Source organism: Mugil cephalus, chromosome 8, assembly GCF_022458985.1.
Source record: "Mugil cephalus isolate CIBA_MC_2020 chromosome 8, CIBA_Mcephalus_1.1, whole genome shotgun sequence".
Taxonomy (NCBI): Eukaryota; Metazoa; Chordata; class Actinopteri; order Mugiliformes; family Mugilidae; genus Mugil; species Mugil cephalus.
This window is the reverse complement of record NC_061777.1, coordinates 4,338,704-4,365,938: the sequence shown is the minus strand read 5'-3', so window position 1 is coordinate 4,365,938 and position 27,235 is coordinate 4,338,704. Positions and strand designations below refer to the sequence as shown.

General features: G+C 42.7%; 1 protein-coding gene across 1 annotated transcript in view; it reads left to right on the top strand.

Annotated features, from left to right (window-relative positions):
• The first annotated feature begins 1,953 nt into the window (after positions 1-1,953).
• LOC125012357 (metal transporter CNNM4) overlaps positions 1,954-27,235 on the top strand; it is a 45,812-nt gene continuing 20,530 nt past the window's right edge. Inside the window, exons 1-4 of the mRNA XM_047592274.1 lie at positions 1,954-3,372; positions 19,937-20,080; positions 20,317-20,451; positions 23,433-23,602. Coding sequence (XP_047448230.1) covers positions 1,965-3,372; positions 19,937-20,080; positions 20,317-20,451; positions 23,433-23,602 — 1,857 coding nt within the window. The 5' untranslated portion in view covers positions 1,954-1,964. The remainder of the gene's footprint in view (positions 3,373-19,936; positions 20,081-20,316; positions 20,452-23,432; positions 23,603-27,235) is intronic.

Genomic DNA, 27,235 nt, shown 5'->3' with positions numbered 1-27,235 from the left:
AACTGTTAAATATTCTGTCAGTGTCAGGTTGAGACAACACAAAACTCTGAAAATTGTCCTAAGTGTAGGATTCAAGGGTTTATAAACAATAACAGGAGTTTCATTCTTAAAATTTTATAAGCACATAAAGAAATAGAGTAGAGAAGTTGGATGAGGAGTACTGGAGCGCGGCCTTCACCTGCAGCAAAGACTGAAAGAAAAGCGTACTTGGAACTACACTTCCCAGGTTAACCAATAAATAGTGCACGGCTGGTTCATGGGTAGCTACAGCAGCGTTAAACTGAAGATTGGTTTGATTGAATGGTGAGTAGCAGGTGAGTTAACAACTTGGCCCCAGATTAAAGAGCAGCAGCAGCAGCTCATCAGCTCACCTGACCCATAGAGGGCGACAACAACCCACTTGACAGGTGTGTATTCAGGCTGCACGTGTTAGTTTCCTGATCTGGTGGTTAGCACTGACGCAAGAGAAGGTTCTGCATTCAAATCCATCTGCTGACTGGGACCTTTCGGTGTGGAGTTTGCATGTGTCTTCCTCCTACCTTCCAATGACAGACTCATTAGGTTAATAGGTGACTCTAAATTGAGTGTGAGTGGTGATGTGTACCCCCACTTCTTGCCCAATAACCCTGTGATCCTCCAGAGGACAAATGGTTGCAGAAAATGAATGATTGTACTCTTTGTTGCCAGTTGAGTAGGTGCAAACTAATGAAAACAAAAGTGAGGTAAAAATGTACAATAATATATAATTCCGTATAGAATTCAGGATTTTTTCTTTCTAAGAGCAACAATAAGAGTTAGTTGAAACTTTCATGATTTATGATATTATTTCTGTTGTATATATGTTTCCAGTTCTGCTAGTAGGTAGGTAGTAGTACTAAAGGTAGGTACTAGGTACACTGGTGAAAATCAATGCTCTCAATTAAAGCAGTCCTGCTTCAAATCCTATCTTCATGCATATTCAGCATCAATTTCAACAATTTACTGAGAAAGCTGTTTAGTCATGGTGAAGGCTGTAGTTTTCAGACAGATAGATAGATAGATAGATAGATAGATAGATAGATAGATAGATAGATAGATAGATAGATAGATAGACCCTCGTTAATACTAATCTCTGTTTTACTACCATTTACTCATTCACAATTCTTCAGGCAGGCCACCTTCCTGCACTGTCCACAATTTGGCCAAAAGGTGGAGCTCTTTCCTAAATAAACACTTTGACGCGGTTCTCCATGAATTGTGAGCTAATCGCTTATCATTCGTGTTCAATTTGAGTTTAATTTTAGATAGATAGATAGATAGATAGATAGATAGATAGATAGATAGATAGATAGATAGATAGATAGATAGATAGATAGATAGATGTCCGGAATCCAGTAGCATCATCACACAGAGACAGGAGGAATTAAACTCAGAAAAAAGGGTAAGAAAATAACTAAATGAGATAGAATGTATACATTCTACAAAGTGTATGTAAAACATAGAGAGTATATATTAAACATATACAAAATATATAAAAAATTGAATAAATATGCAAATTATTTCTAAAATATACATGTGTATATATTACACATAGTGTATATTTCAAAAATACGATAAACTTGTGCAGTTATATAGTGAGATATTTAAGGCATAGTTGTAAGGTGTATACGATAATACTATAATATAAATGTAAACAAACATCATTCAACATTTATACACAATATTTATCTTAATACTACAGTGAATTAAAATACGTTACATGTGCGTTTATAAGAAAATACTGTGTGAAAAACTCACATGGTCGACCTTAAAAGTAAAGTTTTTCAGTCGACCTTAAAAATTAAACTGAGGGGGGCTCGTTCCAAGTTTCTGAGTGACGTCTCTTCCGCTGATTGGCCGAATGTCAGAATCCAAATGAGGGGGTGGTGCCTATGGCAACGAGTAGGTGACGTCAGTTCCCCCCGTTGGCAGAGAGCGAAACAAACATGGCGACAGACTCGAGTGGACGGGGGTTTACTCTAACTTTATTCCTGTTTTTTTGTGTATTTGCGGACAGGCAGACCGAAGCGGCGCCTTCAGACTCGAGAGCCGCCACTCGGATACTCGGCATGCGGCTGGAGAGCAGCGACAGGCCGGCCGAGACCACCAAGGCAGGCGTGATTCAGGTGACCGAGGACAGCCACATCCTCTTCAGGTTCTACGGGCTCCACTTGCTCCCAAACAGCTGGGAGATCGTCAGGTTCGCCGAGCTAGACTCTAGCGACAAAGAGGATGAAACCTTGGGCTCGTTACCCGACACGTCGAACAGGACTTGTCCCGAACACACGAAGGATATTGAAGTGAAGGGGCCCATGGAGGTAAGCAACCAAAATACCACCGGAGTGGTCACCCTCATCATCAGGCAGCTCCGCAAGACCGAGGTGGTCAAGGTGTTCGGCTTGTGCGTCCTCGACGTCCAGGAGCAGAAGTGGCAGCTTCTGGGTGAAAAAGAAAGCAGGCTGCGGGTGGTGGAGGAGAAGAAGTCCCTGCTGCCAATCTGGCTGCAGGTGATCCTCATCTCCTTCCTCCTGGTGCTGTCCGGCATGTTCAGCGGGCTCAACCTGGGGCTCATGGCGCTGGACCCGATGGAGCTGCGAATAGTTCAGAGCTGTGGCACCGAGAAGGAGAAGAAGTACGCGCGGAAGATAGAGCCCATTCGCAGGAAGGGCAACTACCTGTTGTGCTCGCTGCTCCTCGGCAACGTCCTGGTCAACACTACCCTCACCATCCTCCTGGACGACCTCACCAACTCCGGGGTGGGCGCCGTGGTCGCCTCCACCGTGGGCATCGTGATCTTTGGGGAGATAGTGCCTCAGGCGCTGTGCTCCAGGCACGGCCTGGCGGTCGGGGCGAACACCATCATGGTCACCAAGCTGTTCATGCTGCTGACTTTCCCTCTGTCCTGGCCCATCAGCAAGATCCTGGACTGCGTCCTGGGCCAGGAGATCGGAACCGTGTACAACCGAGAGAAGCTGGTGGAGATGTTGAAGGTCACCGAGCCGTACAACGACCTGGTGAAGGAGGAGCTCAACATGATCCAAGGCGCTCTGGAGCTCAGGACCAAAACGGTGGAGGATGTCATGACGCCGCTCAACAACTGCTTCATGATCCACAGCGACGCCGTGTTGGACTTCAACACCATGTCCGAGATCATGGAGAGCGGATACACCAGGATACCCGTGTACGAGGACGAGCGGTCCAACATCGTGGACGTCCTCTTCGTCAAAGACCTGGCCTTCGTGGACCCCGACGACTGCACCACCTTGAAGACCATCACCAAGTTCTATAACCACCCGGTCCACTTTGTCTTCCATGACACCAAGCTGGACTCCATGCTGGAGGAGTTCAAGAAAGGTTTGTGGAAGTCTTGTCTCGTGTTGTTTTGAAAGAAGGTGGTTTTCGAGATACGTTTTTACGGTTGTCCGAGCCAGGTAAGAAGGCCCTCGTGTCAGGTGTTTGAGTCTTGAATGCAAGGAATTGTTTTTGCAGGTTTTGGCGCTTGTTACAGCCTCTGCTTCTCTTTCTTGGCGAACCGTTTCTTTCTTTAGTCAGTGTCTCCAGGATTGTTTAGACCAGGGATGTCAGACTCCCATATTTGTATCGAGCAGGCCCGTCCAGTAACGACAAAGTCAAATAAATAAAGTATATTAAGGCCGTGTTTCTATTTAAAGAACTGTCCTTTTGCAAAATATTTAGCGGACAACCTGAAAAATAAGTGCAATTTATGTCAGTTTTTATGTCTGTGTGTTGTGTTCTGTGGACAAATTATGAAAAGCAGTTACTTTTATTGAAAAATTGCAGTTAGAGTCAAGCAAATTCATGCTGCTGGCCAGATTAGACCCTTTTTGGAGCGTATATTTGGTTTAGACTTGATGTTGGGGTGGGCTCAGTCTTGGTAAGTGAGCTGTTTTTAAACGATGACGTGGACCTTAGACATTTTAGTGGAAGTGGAAAGAAAGATTTTACTCTTGGGAATCAGAGATGACCGGATTCATGTTCAAAACCCCCATGTTCAAAATAAGTCTAAAATAAAAGCAGCATAAAAAATAAAGAAGGAAATCTAAAGTTGCGTGTCAAGTAAAACCAACTCTCCTGAGAATGAGATGTTGAGGTTTTATCAGAATTATCAGTCTGGTTTATGAGTGATTATATCAGTAACACTCCCCGGTTTCACTTCTCTCTTTCGCCTTCCACACACAGGAAAAACTTGCATATGAACACACTCTCCAGAGGACGCACACTGACACCATCTCCCGCAGGGATATATTTTTCCTTTCTCGAGACATCCCGTCTCAAGGTCACAGATGTGGACGCAGACTTGCTGTGTCTATGTCTTGGCCTCTGCGTCTCCGTAGTTGCATCAGTATCTGACGGTGGGGCACAGGAATAACATTAAACCGTCCCTGTTGTCGGCCTCATCTCGCCAGAGATCTTTCGCCGCCGCTTTAAATTCATCTCTGATCGCGGCTGTAAATTAACTTTGGAGTTGGCGTAGTGGTGCACGGAGTCTGTGTGACATTTGGCCGAGAAGAGGGCCTGGCTGGCAAGGTGGGAGGCTTTGGCAACAAGCTGCAATGCCTAAACGCACACACAAAACAAATCCGGCTGCCCGGAGAGTCAAAAAAACAATCTACACTAGCAGAAGAGATTTATTGTGAGGAGCTACGCGAGTGCGCTCAATTGTTGTGTTTAAAATCCCAAGGTTGGTCGAATAAATGCAAGAAAAACATGCTGCTGCAAAGTAATAACACAATTAAATCATAAAAGGTGACACTACTACTTGTAATTAACACTTTACAATCGCTAGTGAAAGGGCGATTACTGTGATTTGAGCAAATTCGTTCCAAGTAGTTGAGCTTTAACCGCTTTTTTGACTATAAAACTGTCAAAAAATGTCCTGTGAGTAAGCGCTTTTATCTTTTCTTTTTCCAGAATACATTCAATACATTCGATATCTGGAAGATATTTACAATTGTGCGATTGACTGCATGTTATAAGAGCGTAATAACCTTCCGGGGGAAGTGCAAGTGACATTACCATAATGCTTCCACGTCGGCCGTAAAGCACAATAACTCTGCTTTTAGAGACCGTTACAGTTTTTTCCGATGGCGCAAACTGTGATGTAATTGCGGTAATCCAAAGTTCACCAACGGGTTTTAAAGCATTAATCGCTTGTATCAACCAAGCGGCAACTGAGACAGAACGCTGAAGCCAACGCTGGCTCCAGAAGTGAGTCAGTCCTTCTCGTATCAGGACTTAAAGTTATGCATTAATGAGGATGCTTTCTGCTTCCAGTGACGGGCGCTAACCGGCAGTGCTAGCAGTCGGCAGGTTCCCTCACGCTTCACCTCTTTGTTCACTTCTGAAGGAAGGTGGAGTCGGGCTTCGTTTACATGGCGAGATGTGCACACATTGAGCATCAGCACTGCTCTTTGAGAGTCCTATGGGTGACGTCACGGAGGCTTGTTGATCTTTGAATACAGTCATTGGTACCAGTGGCGTCGTGCGCTAATGCTGCATTCACACTACGCCAGTGACAAAAGATATGATGTTGCCAGCATGCAACACTGAAGTTCTGCTCAGTCACTCGCTCTTATCAGTTTGGTTCAAGTTAACTGGTGAAAGAAATGCACACGACTGTTGATAAACCCTTAACTTTGATTAGCTTTGACTTGAGTTTGATCAACTTCATTTGAAAAGGAAGTGGAGCCCTAGTATGACCCAGGGATGTTATTTTAGGTCTGCCACAAACCAAAAGCACCTTTTCATGTAGCGTCACCACTTCTTCTGTTGTAATGGTGGTTGGATAGCGTCAGAAACCCGAATCATGCGACCGCACATGTCTGCTCTGTGGAGGAATTTTAGTTTTTTTTTACATGCATCTTGTAGCCAAAGAAATAAGTAGGAACACTGAATGCATAAATTAGCCTCCAATCACCTGGTCCTGTATTTATCCCACGTGTTACGCATGGTTTACGTTGGCAGGACTTATCGTGTGTGAGTGTGCTTTCACGTCACGCAGCTCTAAGTCACTGAAAGTAAATATTTAAAATCTAGACATTAATAAAACCACCAATTTATTAGTCTTCTAATGTGATGACTGGAGATGAGACACAGAAAAAGGGTTTCCAAATTAGAAACGGACAACAGAATTCATCCACCACTAAAACTTAAAACTGAAATCTAACATGACTTGACGTTTTCCGGACGCTGATGGTCGTTCAGATGCAGCCAGATAGTGATGGACTGTGTCGACGTGTAATGACTGGAGATGAGGAGGAAACCTGTGATTCATACATTTGTGTTTGAGTGGGGCCGTACAGAGGAGATACTGCACAAGTTTACGTGTTCGGTTAAGAATTTCTTCTGCGATCAGCCTGTGGTTTCTCTGTTCATGTGTCAGCCGATGTTATCTGTTTCCTGCCGTGCATCTCGTGTGTATATATGTATTCATCAGCTGTGAATTTGTACCCGAGAAAGTTCTCAGACACACAGGAAAACAGATTTCTGTCAGAAAAGAGACACATTTCCAGGTGGTCCGGTTAGAAACTGACACGAAAGCCGAAGAGAACATCAAGCACATGAACTTAAAACTGAAACTCTAACGTGAGTAGATGTTTGTGGACGCTGATAATCTTTCAGATGCTGTGGAAACAGCCTGTGGTGGTGGTGGACTTCGTCGACGTGCTCATGCACACTCTCAATCCGTCCCCCCCTGCTTCTGCTCTGACCCGACTCCCCGCTTGCATCTCGAGTTCCTCTCACTTGCTGCTTGGTATCGGTTACCACGGTGATGGCATCCAGCAGCGCCGTCGGTGTGTGTGTGTGTGTGTGTGCGCACAGGTTTATTGTATGATCCCGCTCGCCCAGATTTAGGATTTAAGATTCAGGATTTTGCACCGTTGACCTTAAGCAGCTCACAACTAACAGATTAATAGAAACTTTTCGGTTGGCGTCATGTGAGTTTTCACGTGAACCTCATGATTGGATGAGATAACTCTTGAATGACATGCCGACGATTGTCAGCAGCAGACATAAAAAGGCAAAAAAATAAATACGTAAGCGATGCGAGGATAGTTATGTCTCTTAATAGTTTTGCGCAAAGAACATAGTGAGATTTACTGATAACAACTGATAATAATCAGCAGCAGCAGCTGTTTGTTTCTCCGGTGTTATCTTTAAGTGGAGGCGGAGCCTTATGGACACTGGACATCAGGTGTAATTTAGAAAACACACAAAGCACAAGTGAACCATGAAGTCACTCCAAGCGCACTGCACTCTGTCAACAGACCGTCACATGCTATACCCTCAGGTGGCGCTTTATGTTGGCCTACATTTTTGGCTCAGTCTTCCTACGAAGGCACCATTTAATTACTTAGACTTAGGCAGACTTTAATAATCCACAAGGGAAATTGCTTGGTCGTAGCAGCTTAGTTGTTACAAATAGACGAGCTGTTGCACAGCTGGATAGAGTAAAGAATAAAAGATGATCTGTAGCGTTCACTATGTGAGTTGTGCTGAATCAATCTGCTGGAGAATGAGCTCCTCCAGTGGATGGATTGTCCATAAGATTATCCAGTGTCCTCCTGTCCCTCACTGAGATAAACATCTCCAACTCCCTACCAATCACATGTCCAGCTGCTGGTGCTGCTCCCCCAGGAAACCACAGCCAAGTACAGGGCACAACAACCTGGTAGAAAGACTCTAGTAACTCACTGCACACATTGAAAGACCTGAGCTTCCTCAGGAAGTAGAGTTTACTCAGGCCTTCTTGTCCACAGCATCACTGTGGTCTTGGGCTCCAATGGTGTCCTCTTCCTCCTCAAGTCAATCACCAGCTCCTTGGTCTGGTCACAAGACATGTTTTAGATTTATAATTTTAAACTGAACTCATGGTAATAGGATACTTATCAGATAACTGTGTAGTCGTTGCTCTAGGGTACATTTTTTTTTATGTTTGAGGCCACAACATTAACACCACTGACAGTAGAAGTAAATAACATCTTGTGACAATTCAATAGTCTGTTGGGAAACCTTTGGACCTGGGATTAATTCACGAGGGTCTTAATTAGACACGTAGCACCCACCTAGACCAGACCAGGCACCCCCCACCCCATAGCAATGACACTCCTTGATGGCAGCAGCACAAAAACACATGAAGAACTCAGAATCAGAATCAGAAAAAACTTTGTTTATCCCCGAAGCGCAATTAGGAGGGCGAAGAGCAAGAGAATAAGATAACAAAAGAATAAAAATTGCAAAAAGAAACAAATAAAACAGCATATTATGTGCAATGGCAGGCCTGCTGCCAGTAACAGAAGAGAGATGGATTGTGGGAAATAACATCAAGACCAGTATGTTTAAAAAAGAAAAAACTGTAAAACAGCAGATAAGATAAGACAAATAAATAAATAAAAAAGGCGTGAGGCGTGGTTAAAAAAAAAAATTAAAGTGACATTGTAGTTAAACTGTCAAAATAGTATTGCATAAGAGGACATGTGATATTGCACTTGAGTGTAACACAGGAGGACTAAAGTTATTCAGCTCAGGAGGAGAATAACATCGGGAACAATGTTACACAGGTTGAGGTGTTGACCTTGCCTCCAAATTTACCAGATCCCAGACTGATCAAGTATCTGTGAGATGATCCACATAGGCCCCTCTCCCCAACCCACAGGACCCAAAGGCCCCAACACACCCCCAAAAGACTAATAATCTACTTTGTGTGGCCCCATTCAATGATAAGTGAATCTTTCCATGACTTCTAGGAGCACATCTACTACTGTTGTAACTGAGTTGTTGACCGTAATCAGTGAAACCTGGTTGGATTGATTAGATGTGAGTGTCTAGCTAGGACTCAATCAACAAACACAACCTCTTCCACCATCAACTGTCAACACTTGGAGCCTTTCGCAAAAAATAAAAGCAGCTTGTGTTTTGTTTGCGGTTGTTAGGACCGTCTGCATTGTCTGCAGTTTATCTGTGTTTGGGCACTTATCTGGCCTCCCCACCCAGACTTTAGGGTCCCGCTGTAAGTGCCACAGTTTAATGGCCGTTTATCTGTTAACCAGCCGCGTAGCTCCGAGACAGATTAGCCGTGTTAGAGTTTGAAAATCTGATACAGCAAAATAAATAAGACCGAAAAGGTTTTGCAAGAAAACTCCAAAAATTGCAAACATTTACTTTCTTTTCACATGTGTCAGTTTATTGAATAGAACAGTTTGACAGAACAAGAAAATCAGGGCTCTGTGAACCGATGATGAGTTTCTCATATTCCATATCGAGTCATGGACTAAACACGAGTGATTAACTTACAGATTAGCTAAACTGGATGGTGTCAGAAGTCAAATAGAAGTATAAATATATATATAATAGATCATGTGGATGCACATGTGCACCAGGAGCCTCCTGACAGCAAGCTGGTATTTAGTGTCTTTAGCTGAGGATGTGAAATACTCTGAAAACATCATCACGTGCACACTAGGGTTTGTGGACTTCACTGCTTTAAGCATTGTGTCGACCAGTCTCTGATCACATGACAGTAACAACATGGACGCCTCCTAGAAGACAGGTGAGGAGTCCAGTGGGTCGTTGCTGCAAACTAGCAGCAGTTCATCAAGTGTGTGTGGAAATACTTCACTGGAGATGAAGCCCAAACTACCATGGGCAGTCCTGAAGTACAACTAAAGTACTACTGCAATGCATCTGGAAAGATATCAGCTAACGCTAGCAGAGCAACTAAATTCTCTTCGTCGGTTAACGACATCAAACGTCCTGTGGTAACAGAGAAGGAGGCTGCACATCAACTATTTGATAAGCGTGAAGGTTCTCAGTCATCCAGCTCATGGAAAACCAAAAGACGCCCAAAGAAAGGCTCGGACTTATAGAGTTTCTTGAAGGCGTTTCATTCGAGTAACTTCTTCAGTTCTGCGAGACCGGCCATTGTCAATGAGAGGTTCCAGTCTTCAGATGTGAGTGGTGTTTGAGAGAAGTTAAGACTATGTGTGACCTTTAGCTTCAGAGAAATACCCACCTACACTCTTCCTTCTAACAACACACTGTGGAGTATTATTAAATCCTATTGGTAGCTTGTTTTTATACAGGCTATACATATCTGCAGCTCACAGTGTGTAGCTACATGAGCTGCCTGTTCTCAGCGTATATATTCTAGTCAAGTGTGTTTTTCTTAGTGACCTAAATCACGTAACTGTTGACGTTCAAAGATCTATACAGTGCATGAAACATGCTGCACCTTCACTGACTCGGGGCACAAATGGCGTTTATGTCAAAGCGGGTTTACTGGATATGTGGACACAAACAAAACTTAACGGTTCACTTTATCATGTGTTCTGACATGTTGGCCTACGCGACCTTTGTATCCTGCCACAGATGCAGGTAGACACCCTTTAAACACTGCTCTCGTTCTTAATGAGGCTGAGCATGTGACACTCCCTGCACACAGACACTAACTCACAGTCATACATTAGCCGAGCTATACATCAGAGGGCATTCATTAACTACGTCCCCTCCACACCTCCTGCATTCAAGTTGTGAAACTAATCTGTTGTTTTTTTTTTATATAAATCTAATCCTGTGTCTGGAGGCAGAAATATTTATTATATTTACGTCTTTCTTTTGAAGTTTAATGGAACACAGAGTTTTACAACCTGGACTATAAGATTACCTAATCTCAGCCTGATAGTTCTGACACAGAGCAGACCTGATCCTCCACTCCTCCTATTGTGTAATGGGTGTGTCTCTCGCTCTGCTCTCCGTTGCTAACTACACCCCCCCCACACACAACCACCACCACCACCTCCCCTAGCGTTGCTGCCTCGGCCCATCTGTCCTTGTTTTTTTTTGTTGTTGTTTTTTTTTTTTTTTGTTTTGGCTGAGTAGTTACCCCTGTTAGCGAAAGGGCGTCCTATGATGTTCACGGTATTCCAGTTTTCCAGCATTTACCAGAAGCTGAAAACATAGAAGCAAAATGAGAATAGGTTCCCTCTAAATTATTCACTGAAAGCTGTTTATGAATGCACTTGCAGCAGGAAATCGGCTGCGCTGTGTTAAAGATTCAGTGGATTTGAGGAGACTTTTTTGGCTTTTCCTGCTGCTTTCTTCAGGCATAACATTATGACCGCCTTCCTAATATTGTGTAGGTCTCCCTTGCCTCCAAAACAGTTGTGTCTCATCAGAGAATGGACATGAGGGGATGTTGTTAGTGGACTTTGAGTCCTCTGTGGATCATCCCACGGCGCTGGAGGCCAGGTCAACACCTTGTTCTGTTCATGTTTTGTAATTTGTTTCATGTGTGTGCCATCAAGGAGTGTCACTGCTATGTAGTGGTGGGTGCCTGGTCTGGTCTAGGTGTGTGCTACATGTATAAATAACATCCACATGAATGAACACCAGGTCCAAAAGTTTCCCAGCAGAACACTGAACGGTCACAAGACGGGTCACTGTTATTTCACGTCTCCTGTCAGAGGTTGTAATGTTGTGGCAGACCGGTTTTTATAAGCGCAGACAAGTCCACTCTGGGGACTTTTTTTTGTGCTTGTCCCCTAAACATGTTTCTTTCTTGGAGATAAATAAGGTTTAGTGTCATGTAAGAGTCATGGAGGATTCCTGCTGTTCAGGTCAAACAAGTCCAGTACATTTAGCTGCTGCCTCTATATTTGTCTCTATTGTCTATCTATTACAAAAACATGTACCAGTTACTTGTCCTTGATGGCTCTCACACACACACGCACACACACACACACACACACACACACACACCACACACACACACACACACACACACACTATCCTTTTTTTTTATTTGCTGCTTGTCATTTCACTATACGTTATCCAACAAATATTTGATTACGTGTATTTAGACACACGGCCCCTAAAGTGTTCTCCTAAGTTACAGTTCAGGTAAACACACAAACACACACACCAGCATCCACTCAGTCACTCCCTCTCTTGTCTTTCCTGTCAATTACATCTATGAAAGATAAAATGTGTGCCAAATATTTAGGTCTGCAACTATTGCTAGAATAGAATCAAATGTCTTTACTGACATGACAACGAACGAAATTAAGTGACGTGGTTCAGTTCAAACAGATGAACGTAATAAAACTATACACACTCTGTGGGACAGAAATCTGAAGACACTTTGGGAGGAGAGGGTCAGTGTTTTGATTCTCTTGTCACTGATATAGGAGAAAGTTACATGCATGCTCCAATCAGGCATAACATTATGACCACCTTCTAATCCTTGGTGCCTCCAAACCAGTCGTGACTCATTAGAGAATGGAAGTAACATCCACATGAATGTATCACAAGTCCAAAAGTTTCCCAGCAGGACTTTGAATTGAATGAAGATGGTCAATGTTGTCCAGGTCTCCTGTCAGGGGTTATAATGTTGTGGCTGATTGCTGTATATGTAATATGGAGCTTTTCCGAACTCTTTCTGAAGGGTTTTCTTAATGTAAAAGGCAGCCGGGCTTTAGAAGGAAATCTCTTTTCACTGACACTGGACTCCTCGTCTGAGATTGAAAGTTAATTCTTGCCTTTGGGATCAGTTAATTAACGAGACGATCTCACCATAATACGGTAATTACCTTAGATCTTAGACTCTCTGATCAGTGCTACAAGTCAGTAGCAGCCAGTGACTCCTCCTCACTCGCCTCTTGTCCGTTTCTCCTTTTTTTTTCTGTCGCACACACTAGAAGTGCTGACAGCGCAGCAGCTGCCCTCTTAACTCCGAAGACGAGCGTGCGTCTGGTTGCGCTTGTGTGTCACATCAACACTTCCAACACCGTGCGCCACAGTGATGTCAGTCAGGGCGAAGAGAGAAAAGCTCAGCACAAACGTGTTTATGTCTCAAACACGAGCGCACACAGATCAACACATCTGTAGAGCCATTCAACAGCTTAATGCCGCCCTCTTTTCTTCACATCGTTCTTTTAGTTAACCGCTTCATTTTATACCTTAAGTACCTGACACTGTGCTCATTGTGTTTTATAAAAAATAAAGCAAATTGTTGTTTTTATGCTCCTCTACAACCCATAGATTGCAGACACGACCTAATCTCAGTTTTAGGGTTTGGGTTTGTGTGAAGATTCATAAAACCTCAGTTTGAAGTCCTCTGTTTTTTTTTTTTAAATGCATCCCATTTCCTGCACTACAAATCTCCCGAGACCGTGTAACGAGGTTAGTCCACATGGGAGGGAGATGCAAAACATGACAGACGCTGCAGCCTCAAAACAGAGAAAGAAGAGAAGCCAGAGGTTAAATGTTGAGGAATAATTGTTGCGAAATTCAAATATCTCGAATCGGGATCAAATGCTGCAAATATATGATGGTTTCAACCTCTATTTCCCTTCGTATTGTCGTTCAAATTTGTCAGCGTTGTGTCTGCATGGCCGTCCAGTTTTATTTGGAAACGAGAGCTTGACCCGTCCTGCACAACAGCCCTCGGTATGTGTGCGTCTATATGTGCACATTTATTTTTCACCCCCTCCCCTCCCACATGTTGTGGAGTCGCCGTTCGTGGTCATCGCTGCCGATGTGTCGCCGGCCTGGATGTGTTTTTGTGCGTGGGCAGTATGCGTGTGGCATTCCTTTCCCATACAGACTCATCGCTCTCCCACTCGTCCCATTGTCGCCGGTGTTTCATGTCAACAAATGGGCCGGTTCACTGGGTGGTGACGGGAGGGCAGAGAAACACGCCACAAGGTCACCCGACCTGTGAGGAATATCTGTTTGTGTGTCATCTTCACTTAATGACATGAAACTGAGGAAAGCAAACAAATCTATACATAGTAAGAAGATCTGAACCCTAAAATCTTGGATAGATCGTGGAGAAATCTCTATTATATTATTGGTGGTAGCTGATCCTCTGGAAGTGCTTCCTAGAGAAAAAGGGAAGCTGCAGTCTGTCGCTCATCACGCTTTAATGTAACAAAGGTCAGTCTCAGTTCCTGTTTCAAAAAACACTTCTCTTCTAGAAAATCAGATTTTTTGTTCTTTTTCATGGCGCAGAGTGAAAAGAGGAAGGATTAAAAAAAAATAACTGAAGAGTATTGTTTTCCACCTGTTGGAGAGGTTTCGTGTTGCAGGTGTTAAACTTTCGAGGTGCAAATTAAAAAGCTAAAGTTACAAGGACGATAGTAGATTGTAGGAGTGATATAGAAGTATATCACGATACTTTTTCTTGCAATACAGGATTGATTTTGAATATTTAATATCAATTTTAAAAGAAAAAGAAAAGGGCATGTTTTCCGTACAAGTGCAATAACTTTGAAATGGATCATTTGGATTAATATTGTTTTTTGATTGAATTTGTCGAAGTAATTATCACTGTCAGCTGCTGTACATATATATATATATATAAGTAAATTTTAAGCTGCATTTAAAATTTCTCTGTGAACTATGCAGAATATTGCAATATATCATAATATCGCAGTAATGTGTCATATTGTGACTCAAGTATCGTGATACACATCTTGGAGTCCTTGACAGTGGATCTAAGGGGAACTAATGGAACTTGTACTAAGGGGCCCAAAGTGTGCCAAGAAAATATCCCCCACACCATCACACCACCACCACCAGCCTGAACCGTTGATACAAGGCAGGATGGATCCATGCTTTCATGTTGTTTACACCAAATTCTGACCCTGAAATCCAAATGTCTCAGCTGAAATTGAGACTCGTCAGACCAGGCAACGTTTTTCCAGTCGTCTATTGTCCAGTGTTGTTGAGCCTGTGTGAACTGTAGTCTCAGTTTCCTGGTCTTAGCTGACAGGAGTGGCCCCCGGTGTGGTCTTCTGCTGCTGTAGCCCATCTTCTTCAAGGTTGGACGTGTTGTGTGTTCAGAGATGGTGTTCTGCATTCCTTGGTTGGAACCAGTGCTTATTTGAGTTCTGCTCATTCTCCTCTGACCTCTCACATCAACAACTGCCGCTCACTGGATATTTTCTCTTTTTCGGACCATCCTCTATAAACCCTAGAGATGTTTGTGTGTGAAAATCCCAGTAGATCAGCAGTTTGACCAACAACCAGACCACGTTCAAAGTCATTCTGATGCACCGTTTGAACTCCAGCAAGTTATCTTAATCACCTCCAATAAATGCATTGAACTGCAGCCATGTGATTGGCTGATTAGCTGTTTGTGTTAACAAGCAATTGTACAGGTGTACCTAATAAAGTGGCAAGTGAGTGTACAACCCGGGCCAAGATTATCAACGTTCTTGAGCAGCACCATGAGCTCTGTTTTTGCTGCGGTTAAGTTTCAGGTTAGAGGTCGTCCAGACTTTGATTTCCCTCAGGCAGTTGTTAAGTTGCAGTTGTTTAGCACAACGTCTCAGCTTTAAGAAACCTCTTGGATTTTTTTTTCCAATGGGGCAAAACTTCAAATAATTACAGTAATCCAAAATGTGTGTGATGGGTAATTTATGGGATAGTGAATGACTTTGGTTCTGAGATAATACTCAAATTAACTGATAGGAGTGAGCGTCACGACGTGCTGCTATCCCTGTAATGGTCCATTTACGAATTGGTGATTTATTGTACAACTTTAGAGGTGACCTATTCAAACATTTTCCATAGTGAAAGAGGAGAAATGTCAGAGGCGTCCGTTTAAAGAGAGGAGGGATGGACTTTTACCATAAAAATCACCCTGGCAGTTTGATAAGTGACCTCTCCGTCTGTGTGAGCCCGAGGAGATCTCGATCCCACGTACCGATTTGGTCCCATTATCTCATCTTTATGAGAAACACACATCTCCCATGGAAATTGGCGACTGCAGACACACACGGGAGCGTGATTGCAGCTGTGTTGTTTTTTTGTTATTTTTTAATTTTTCAAACAGCTGTAGACTCGAGTGACACGGGTCAGGGCGCTGCATTGTGCGAAGCAGCCGGTGTTTTCGGGTGAACTTCAGGAGTGTCTTTGTGTTAGTGTGCCTGCTCTGTCGGAGCCGGTAGACTGTGAAGTGACTCTCCAGTAACTGGGGGTAAGTATGTCCCCTGGGGTCCTACTTCCTCTGAAATATTGACTCAGCACTACAGGGAGAGGTCACGCACACACACACACACACACACACACACAGAGAGTGCCTTTTCCATTACTTGATGCCTCTGTTTTCGTTGCTACAGTGATCTTGTGTGGAATGAACAACGATCCGCTAATGAATGTCCTCGGAGACTCTCTCGCCATGGGACGCGGCTGACGAAAGTTTTCTATCTTGTCAAAATGATGCATTAAAGGTCTCGTGAAAATATGTAATTCCTCCCCGATGTGATGTCACTCCAGATGAAAATACTTACGGGCCCCTCAGACATCAACATGACCACGTTGATAATTAACCGCACGCTGATACGATATTTAACGAGAGAATCACTCCCGTTTGTTCAATCATGCGGAGATTTATTTATTATTTAGCTAACGGCTGCAAGGACAAACCATTTCAAAGGGCTCTAAGTATTAATGGACAGACACGCTTAGGGTGACCTTTTCCTTTTAAGGCGATCATTTATAATAGCGGTTGTGTGTTTATTTATGAATGGATGACGCAGTTGAGTAGGCGGTTTTTTAATGTGACTCACGACAGATTGTGGAGCGACACCACAAAAGGAATGCGAGCAATGTGATCGGGGATCAGATCTCCTTTTTAAGGTCGGCTGTTATGTCTTCAAAGTCAAGTCGAGACCTGGACTAGTCTCTGATGACGTCGCTGAATAAAACAGGAGCAGGAAGGAACTGTGAGCCACAGATGTGTCTAGCCTGTATAAAAACAAGCCGCAACTCAAATGGGATAGCGTAGCAGGTGTTTCTCCGAAGCTAAAGGTCTAATAACTTTATCAAATAGTTGATGCGCAGCCTCCTTCTCTCTGTTACCACAGGACGTCTGGTGAAGTTGTTAACTGACTGATGTCCAGAGGATTTGGAACCGTTCCTCTGCTAGCGTTAGCGTTAGCGCTGCTAGTTTGCTGCAATAACCCCCTGGACTCCCCACCTGTCTTCTTCTAGGGGGCGTCCATGTACACTAGCCTGTACGACCCCTAGTGTCTTGTCACAGTTTTACATATGCCCACTATCTTATTTCCAAAGGCAGCTCCACCACAAGCGGACAGGCAAACTAGGCAATTGCCTAGGGCCCCGAACTGGAAGGGGGGCCCCCCGAGACGACCGATATTTGCCCGTATCATATCAATCCATTAGACACTAACCGGGCCCCCTTCTAGCGCCTGCTTGCTAGTGGCTAGGGACTGGGGATTGCTGACATTCGGTCGGTAGTCAACGGCACAACTTTACACCCCCTTAGACACTGCAAAGACAACACATCTCCCTAATGGGGCCCCCAAAGAGCCCCAGAGTGGCCCTGCTTAAAGGGTCAGCGAAGGGCACATATGTCCACATGCCTTCGTTGCACAGCTGCAACATGTTTATTTGTAGTATGTCTGGAAAGATGGATTCTCTAACCCAGACGGTTCACCTCAAACCGACTCGTCGACTAATCTGTACGACCCCTTCGCTAAAAGCGTTGTTTTGCCCAGGCCACTTGTGATCAGATTTCCCTCATCAGATCTAAATTCAGTGTCTGAAAGGGGATCGTTTAAGAACAGGGGCCAGACATGTGTTAAAAATGTGTGGCATCTTTATTGGAATATTTTTACTTTACCAATTCAGCCTCAAGGATGCCAGCTTTCATGCTGCCATGAGCTGGTTGTTGTTAGTAGGTTGACATTCACTCCCGAATGTCCACCTCTTGGGATTTGAGCGTCCAAACCAAACACGCAGTCCATCGTCCACCCTCCCCGACCTCTCGTGTTGTCACATCACACAGCCCCACTGTGCAGCAGGCCTAGTGGGAAACGGATTCCTCAAAGTCCCTCCAGTCTATTCATGTAGTAAATCCCAAGCAAGGTCAGAGCTGAGAATGTGCGGAGTGTGTTTGTGCCAGCGACGCCCACTTTGCCAGGACATGCAAGCAGACATCAAGGACACTCACACAAAGACAAGACAAAAAAAAAAAAAGAAAAAACGCTGGCAGCCTTCGGTTAATTGCTGGTCATGTGAGCTCTTTGTGTATCTCATTGATCTGCTGCTTTTATTTTGGAAACAGCTGATGGACCTTTGTGATTTCCCGCTCCCTCTGCCTCCTCTCGTCTCTGGTTCTACTTCATAGCTCATTGTTTTGGGGAAAATTAATCCAATCCAACTTTATTTATAAAGCACTTTAAAACAACCAGTGCCGTACAGGAAAATAAATGAAAGACAACAAATAAAATAACTTGCACAAGGCATAAATACAAGATAAATTCATTAATACGTGGTGTCAAAGGCCAGGGAGGAAAGTTTTAAGAAGAAATTTAAAAACGGACATGGAAGCAGTCTGTCTAATGTGCAGGGGCAGATCATTCCCCATTTCAGGGGCTGCCATGGCGAAATCACCGTCCTCTCTGAGCTCTGAGTTTTTGACACCCCTCGGGTGCAGCTGATCAGCTGACTTGGGGGAGCGGGTGGGTGCAACGACTCAATTCTCAAAGAGGCCGGGGCGGGGCAACGCCGCTGAGACATTTAACAGCAAATAAATCCTAAAAGGTATGGGCAACCAGTAGAATGAGGCTAAAATTAAAGATTAATGATAAAAAAAAATAGGAATAAATGGCTTTGGTGTTGATTGACCGACAGCGACAACAGCTGTTTTTGTCTTTATTTAGGAATCGAATGGTGTTGATGTTCACATATAAACACTTAATCTTAAGTTTGTTTGTATGTGCACGTATGTGGACGGGTGGAGCCGATAAAATTATCCACTCCTGAGACCAGACTCCCCGGTGTCTCCTGATGCTCCGCTCTCTCCGAGTCGTTAATAATTCAGAGCGTTGCCGGGACCAGGTTTGTCTGGTCACGGCTCTGCAGCTGGTCAGCGTCTTCCTGCACTTTAAAGGAGTTTGTCATCCATGGAGTTCAGCACGTTGTGTGTGTGTGTGTGTGTGTGTGTGTGTGTATGATGTGTGTTTATTTCTTGTACAGTAATAATCAAGGCCAAAGTCCAGACCCAACCCCAACTGTAATGACTTGTACACATTAACAGGCTATTTGTGGTGCAGACAGAGGGCGTGTGTGTGGGGGGGGGCAGATGGGTTAATGTTAGCACACGGCTCTTATCAGATAGGAATCCATCGTGACTTGAGGGATTGTCATAATCCAGGGACGCTGGCAGGTTTCTACTCTGTCAAAGTGTGCAAACTTGAACGCACAAATATGTCACACTGACAAGAAGTAAATGAGAAACAGAAGGTAAACAGTGATGTTTAGCAATATGTGGTCAGATAAAAGAGAACAAACCTTTAAAGAGCTCAGATTTTGAAGTGAATATGGAATCGGCTCACGTAAGAGTGAAATAAATAATGGTGTAAACTAAGAGTGTTTTCAAAGTTCAAACTGAAATGACTGCAACACAGAAAAGAAAGGGAAAAACGAAATGTCTATGAGAATAAGCGGTTCGGATCAATCCCTGTTCTGGTCTTCAGCTCCGTGTAGTTACCTTTCTGAGGGGGTGTAGAAGAGACGGGAGCTACGTTGCACCTGCAGACACAGACACATAAATCCGGCTTGAGTTGTAACAAATGCATCTGAATGTATTAACGGCCCCGTATAACATTCGCAAAACCTGCTTTTGTTTGTTCTGGGCGTGGATAAAGTCTCCTCTCACAACATACGTCTTTATATATGGTTTAGAAAAAATGGGATTGTTTGTCACATTCATGGAGAATAACCAAGTGCTGCACTGAAGCTTTTGTTTTCGTCGATCTGCACCAAAAGAAAAACATAATGACTCAAAAGAAGGAAAAATTGCAGCTACACATGTGCTGATCAGTTTATAACCAGTCTAACTAATCATTGTCTTTGTCGCACGTAGGAAAATCCCACCTGGCCATCGTCCAGAAGGTGAACAATGAGGGGGAGGGAGATCCTTTCTACGAGGTGTTGGGGCTGGTTACCCTTGAAGACGTGATCGAGGAGATTATTAAGTGCGAGATTCTGGACGAATCGGACCTTTACAGTAAGTTTGTTTTGTTGTCACATGCTTCCAACTGTGAAGATAAGGTCATTTTCGCCTTAGTAATAGTTATTTAACCATTATTATTATTGGCCTGTGTTTAAGACTAATATAAACTCTCCAGGTGTTTACTGATTAATAAAACCAATAAAGTTGCTCTGACCTCATTCTTTTAATTGGTGTGAGCTTTTGATGTTTGAGAGTGAATTTAATAATAAATGAGTTTGTCTGCTTCTCAGCTGATAACCGCACCAGGAAAAAGGTGGCGCCCAATAAGAATAAGAGAGACTTCTCAGCCTTCAAACACGAGAGTGAATCCAAAGTGAAGATTTCACCTCAGCTGCTGCTGGCCGCCCATCGCTTCCTGGCTACAGGTGAGAGACGGATCAATGAAATCTAGATTTTTGATCTGAATACATATGCTGAGACCAGACAGCTCGTGAGCTGCATACTGTGAGCTGCAGATATAAGATCAGATATGATTTGCCTTTATTCATCCCACAGTGTGTAACGTATAGGCTGTACGATGTATAGGCTGTATAAAAACAGGCAGCAACTCAGCACAAAAATGATCTTGTTGCTTGCACTTCTTAATGGGAGTGTATTATTGTGCTTGTTTCCCCATTAGAATCTCCATCCTTTCAAAACATACCGAGCATAACATACTATCCTCTTTTTAGAATATAGATTCCTATCGGGTATCGGCAAGGACGTCACGATACGTATCACGATACTTGAGTCACGATACATTATTGCAATATCGTGATATTTCTGCATAGTTCACTGAGAAATTTTAAGTGCAGCTTAATACAGATTGTATATATGTACATCAGATGACAATTCATTGGACAAATTGAGTCAAAAATAATATTAATCCAAATGATCCATTTCCATTTTTTCCCCACCTCTATTTAATAGTACTCCACGGCATGTTGTTAGATGCTATAGCAGGTATTTCTCTGAAGCCTTCTCCATGTACTGCAGCTAAAGATCTCATCTCATCTCATCTCATCTCATCTTCCGTACCGCTTAATCCTGCACTAGGGTCGCGGGGGTTTGCATGGAGCCTATCCCAGCTGGCATCGGGCGAGAGGCGGGGTCTAAAGATCTAATAACTTTATTAAATAGTTGATGTGCACTGGATTCTTTTCATGCCCTGCAGTAGTGACTGATATGTCACGGTAGTTGAGGCTTCATCTTTAAACTTGATGAACTGCTGCTAGTTTGCTGCAACGACCCACTGGACTCCTCACCTGTCTTCTAGGAAGCGTCCACGTTGTTATCGTCGCGTGATCAGTGACCCGTCGACATGACGCTTAGTGAAGTCGACAGACTGGCTCGTCTGCACAAGTCCCCGTCTCTAGTCACAGTTTACATATGCCCACTATCTTATTTCTAGAGGGTCAGCGAAGGGCACATTTGTCCGCACGTCTTCATTGCGCAGCTGCTACATGTTTATTTGTAGGATGTCAGGAAAGTGATGGATTCTGTAACCCAGACAGGTCCACACATGCAGAGAGGATGACTAAATGTATTTATTTACTTGGAAGATGGAAGATACTTAAGACCTGAGCAGTATGTGTGCCTCACTGCTTCAGGCTCTAGGCAGCTGGAGGTGCTACAACCAGCGCCGCTACAAATCACTTGAGAACGTGTTGCAATCCTCCTGGTTAGCGTGTGTCAGCTGATACGCTCCGCCAGGAAGAGTTAGCCGAGGCTAGCATGACGTAGCACTTCCCTCATGCGCACTCTGGCTTGTGTCTGCCCCTGCAGACGTGATGCCATTTTCCATCTTCTTAGAGGTTCGAATCTAATCATGTGTTTATTTGTTCCTGCTCACGTTAATGATTATTCCCAAGGAGTGTGATCGGTCTCCCTGCACATATTTTTCATGCAATGTCACAGATTTGTGCATGGAGTGCAAGAGTGATGCTTCACTGCTTACATTTGCGAACGTGCAGGCAGCAAGCTCTACCAGTTTGTTGAGTTTTTTTTTTTTTTTTTCCTGGGCTAAAGCATTAACAAACCAGGTTGATACAGAGAATACACACAACTATATATCTGCCTCAGATGTAAAAAAAAAAAGACATTAAAATGCAAGCAAAGAAGCAGGTGGACCTGTTGACTGAGCACGTAAATCAGAATGAAAGAGTTTGTTTGACTTCCAGATGATGAATTCCAACATTGGTCATTTATGCCTCACCTCTCACCATGCCTTGCACAGGGCTTTGTTTGTCTTTGTTCTCAGTTTGGGTGGGGACTGCAGCTCTTGTGGTTGAGCTCGGATTGCAACAGCACAGCTTTTGTCTGTTGAGAAATCCTCGTAAACCAAACTAATTTCTCTTTTCTTTTTAAAACAGTGAACGTACGCATTAATCAACTGTGCTGGTGTTATGTAGAAGGACAAAGTGTCAAGTCTTTAACCTTCAGAGAAAACGATCAGCGATATTTTTAGCATTATTAATCTGGTCATAAATTGTTTTGTCCATTCAAGGAATTAAAGTTAGATTTGAGCTTATCGCAATTAATCAAAGCCCAGACATTGAGTGCACATTAAGGGAGAGAGGAGAGCTTTTTGATGACTCCAGCCATCGTCCTCTTGACACTGCCTGACTTCTCCTAACTCCATAATTCAAAAATGCATAAAGGGGAGGAGCGTTAAAGGCGGTTTATGCTTCCGTGTCAATTTTATGCTGTAGCTGTGGCGACAGGTCAGACTTCCCCAGAAATGTAACTGTGCATCGCCGTGACGCAGACTTCTCCTTTCGCGCAATTTTTGAGTCAATTGTTTTGTATCAATAAAGATAGAACAAATCGAGGAAAGGTAACTCATTTAATCTGAGGATGTTTCCTTTATCTTCTCTGATTGGCTGACTGAAAACCACATGCTTCTAAACCTCACTCAGAGGCTATTTAAAACATGTAGTTACCAAATATGGTTCTTTGCCCTATAAAGATTTACCACTCAAAGACTCATAATACATTTATTTATCGTCATTATTAACATCTGCTTTTTCATTTAGTCTGTTAATTGATGAATTGTTGCAGTTGTAATATGCTTAAGATAGATCCTCATTTCAACACTTTTAGAAACTAATTGGTAGTAGTTCAAACTGAAAACATGAGCTAGCTAATATACACTACCATGTGTGCTCGTACAGCTCTTGTAATGTCGTCATTATTCTGTCAGACATATTAAAGTACAAGTTCACTTGCAGGATTAATATACGACAGAAAATGACATGAAGACCTGCGTAATAAATGCTGGTTTTCATTTATTAGCCAGTAAACGTGATACAGATTACAATGATATAACAAAAAAATAAATAATATCTGTGGCCCTCTCTTCCTGCAGAGGTGAGCTTGTTCAGCCCGTCCCAGATCTCAGACAAGGTGCTGCTGAGAATCTTGCGCCATCCCGACGTGATCCAGGAGATTAAGTTCAACGATAGCGACAAACGCTCACCCCACCACTACGTCTACCAGAGGGGCAAGCCCGTCGACTATTTCGTCCTCATCCTGCAGGTAAGTGGCTGGTTCTGTAACCGAGTTAGTTTCATAGTGGGTAAAAACCATAGACAGAATAATGATAGATAAAGCCAAACAGAGTGATATATTAGAGAGAGTGTAATCAACCCAAATCATGGACACCATGTTAGATACATCAGAGAGAAGATTCTCCAGTGTTGATGTGCTATGTTGAAGTGAATGTCTTATTTTTACCATTAACGGGCCTGTAAATGTTATTACCAACGTCTATCAGTATGTAAAAGGCCCTCACTTAAATATCCCAGTGTCTACTTATTTTAACTATCTTAAATGAGCCTGTAAAATGCTTTGTAGCCCAATCACCTCATCAGTCGTGAAGCTGTGTTTACCTTCTCCTCAGTCTGAGAGTTTCAAATTACTCAGAAAATTTATAAATACTCAGAAAAAGTGAAAATAAAATGAGTCTTACTGTTATTTGGTATTTTATTATAACATTAGCACGCTAGCAATAATAACTTAAGTAGTAACCGAGGCAAAGTTAAGTGTCAATTAAATTTGGCTATCTATATGGACATAAATTAAATGCATAGCTGCTATTTTTCTAAGCCTTTAGTCGAGATAACTAGCTAGCATACGGCTTGTATAAGACATTGTTTGCTTCAAACTCATTTGTAAAGCGGCGTTTTTGAGATCTAGGTTCACATTAATGATGTTATAACTTTATTTTTCCTGTATAAAATCTTCAGAGAGTTTCCACTGTGTTTTCCTGATTCTGTGCTGGAGCTGTAGGTCAGAAGCTCCACCCCCATTTGTTAGTGGGTGGGACTTGGGCCGAAGTAAAACACTAAAATACACGTTACTTTTATTTATTTTTTTGAAGGATGCTTTTGTCTTTTTAGGTAGTTAATATTATGTGATGCATCTATCAATTTCCTGGATAGGTTTTGTTTTAATTAATTATTTGACGCTAGAGAAACAGGATGTGACACAATGACAACTTCAAGCTGTGAGAGTTGAGAAAAAACATTTTTTAAACAAGTACAGTGTATAATCCAACATTTCCTTATAAATGGCAGAGGTACAGCAGATCGTAGTATTAATTTAACAAAAAAAGCGAACATACGTGGAGGACGTATGGTTGCGGCACCGCTCGGGAAAATAGCGTCAGTTTGGCCAATGCAAGAAGGTGCATATTTATATACAGTCTATGGAGAAAACAGACAGCTGTGGCTGCTCATTCTGCTCCTAGGTGTAGGTTAGCATTTCCTTTTTTCAGACAAAACAATATTTGGTGGGAACACAGGATTTGGTGATGCAATCTTGCGTTGGTCAAAATTCATTCTTGATGCATGCCTGTGTATCCCTTTGCACATCCATTGTGTGGATTAGATAGATATGAACATGTACCCGCTCTTTCTCCTGGCATTTTGAGGCACTGAGTTGAAAACCTGTTCTTTCTGACTACATACTCCCACACCAGACTCAAAATTCTCAGTAAGTGGTGGGTTATATTTGTGTTTCTCTTGTCTATTTTTGGCTCTGAGGCCATGAGGCTCCTCCTGAAATACATCCCTCCCTAAAGGAATTATCTTTGATCAACTCCGGACACGATACTCAATGAGCTGCTCGAGAAGTTACAGTAAATAAGACGTAACAGTGAAACCTTTCTGAGGCTGAAGTCTCTTAAAGCTCCACTCTTCCATTAATAAATAAGGAACTGTTTCCTCTTATTATCCTGATACTTGACTTTTAAGATTCATGTGAATCCACACGAATTCAGTTTGTGCTTGACATTGGGGCATTACTGTACAACAGAAATACACAGATCAGCCACAACATTAAAACCACTAACAGTAGAAGTAAATACCATTAACACATTTTTTTTAATTGGTCAATTAATTGGTCAATTAATCAGCAAATTATTTAAATCTCTTTTCTTTTTTACCAAAAACTATTAAAGTAGAGATAACATAACAGGGATATATTCCCCTATTATTGCTCAAAATGTAATTAAAATTGGAAAATAATGAATTACAATGATGTGAGAGTCTGTTTTCGCCTGCGGCGGTTACATCCTGGCCTGCTACCAAACACAAAACCTCAACTCAAGATTCTCCTCCTCCCTCTGCATGTTCACACCCTGTAAACACTCACAACACTCACACTTCTGGAGTGTCCTCCGTGGGTCCGCGTTCATGGGTGCTCGAGTCCCAGTGGGTGGGAAAATGACGATTCATTGTCTCGCTCTTTCACACACATTCATTTCCCACACGCCGGTTACATCATTGTCCCCAAACAGTCATTAACCGGGGCTCAGTAATCCAGAAATCTATTTCAGCTTTCTGTCCACCGCTCTCCCGGTGAGATTTTCCTGGTGGGAGGCCGGATGTGGCGGCTGCTGTGGACCCCACACGTGGAATAAATCACTGGAATCCACTGGTGGCATGCAGCCTCTGCATGACTTCTAGGAAGACAGATAACACTGGAAGCTATAGTTGTAAGTTAGTTTGTGTAGTAACAAATTTACAAGTAGTAGATGATGTCATCCTCCTTTATGTAGTAGTCACAATCTAATTCAGTTTAAAGTCCTAAAGATAACATAAGGTCCAGTTTCTTGTTTTTGTGCATTTGACTTCAAGTGCTGTTTTCATTAGGTCCTGTGCTGGTAAATATTTTATATCAACAATTACTCTGCAGATGACACAATTAATTATTCATTTAAGAGTCTAGGGAGAAGCCTCTGTGTGACAGCTTGTGTAGATTTACACAGTAAGACTGGAAATTAAAAGCCATCCATTTTTCCACATCAGCGCTTGTTTGCTGGGAGGGAGGTTAAGATTAAGAAGTGAAATGACCTGATCTTTGTTTCTGAAGGTTCTCAGTCATCGAGGTCATGGTACTTGTAGGGTTTTCTTGAAGACGTTTCATCCAAGTAGCTTCCTTGGTTCAAAAGGACCGGTACGAAACAGTCTCCAAGACTGGAGCCTCTGACGTTTACATGCACGTGAAAAAACTAATTATTGCCTTAATTGGACTTTAACTGGACAACTTAACCACATGTAAACACGTTCTACTTATCCGATTAAGACACCCAGATAATCATAGATACAGATAGATGCCTTAATCTAACTTTAACTTTAACTTATTAGATTTTCTCCGTTGCATGTAAACTGGGACAAGGACCACATTCAGAAAGTCGTATTTCGAGCATAGCTTTATTAAGCTGTGCATGCAAACTAAGCATTTTGTGCCCGAGTGTCTCTGATTGAAGCGATAGACTTCCATTGTGGGTAATGTAGGCACAAGGTTGTGACGTTGTGACAGTTGTGAAGAACTGTTGAGTTCCTTGGAAGTGTTTTGCTTCTGTAGAGAATTAAAGAATGTATTTGGACGATGATCAAGATGATCTGTAAACACAGTGATTCTGTCACATTTAAGAATAAATATGCTTTATTTGGAAAGATGAAACATCATCAAGAAACTACAAGTCCAATGACCTTTCTTTAGTATGTGTTTTTTTTAATGTACCATGACCTGGATGACTGAGAACCTTCCCAGACGTGGAGGAAAAATGCATTTGATCTTTTTTTTTTTTTCCGTGCGTTCACATTTACTGTACATGTTTGTTTAGATTTGTTATGCTAATGTTTATGTCTGTATCTGATGTGT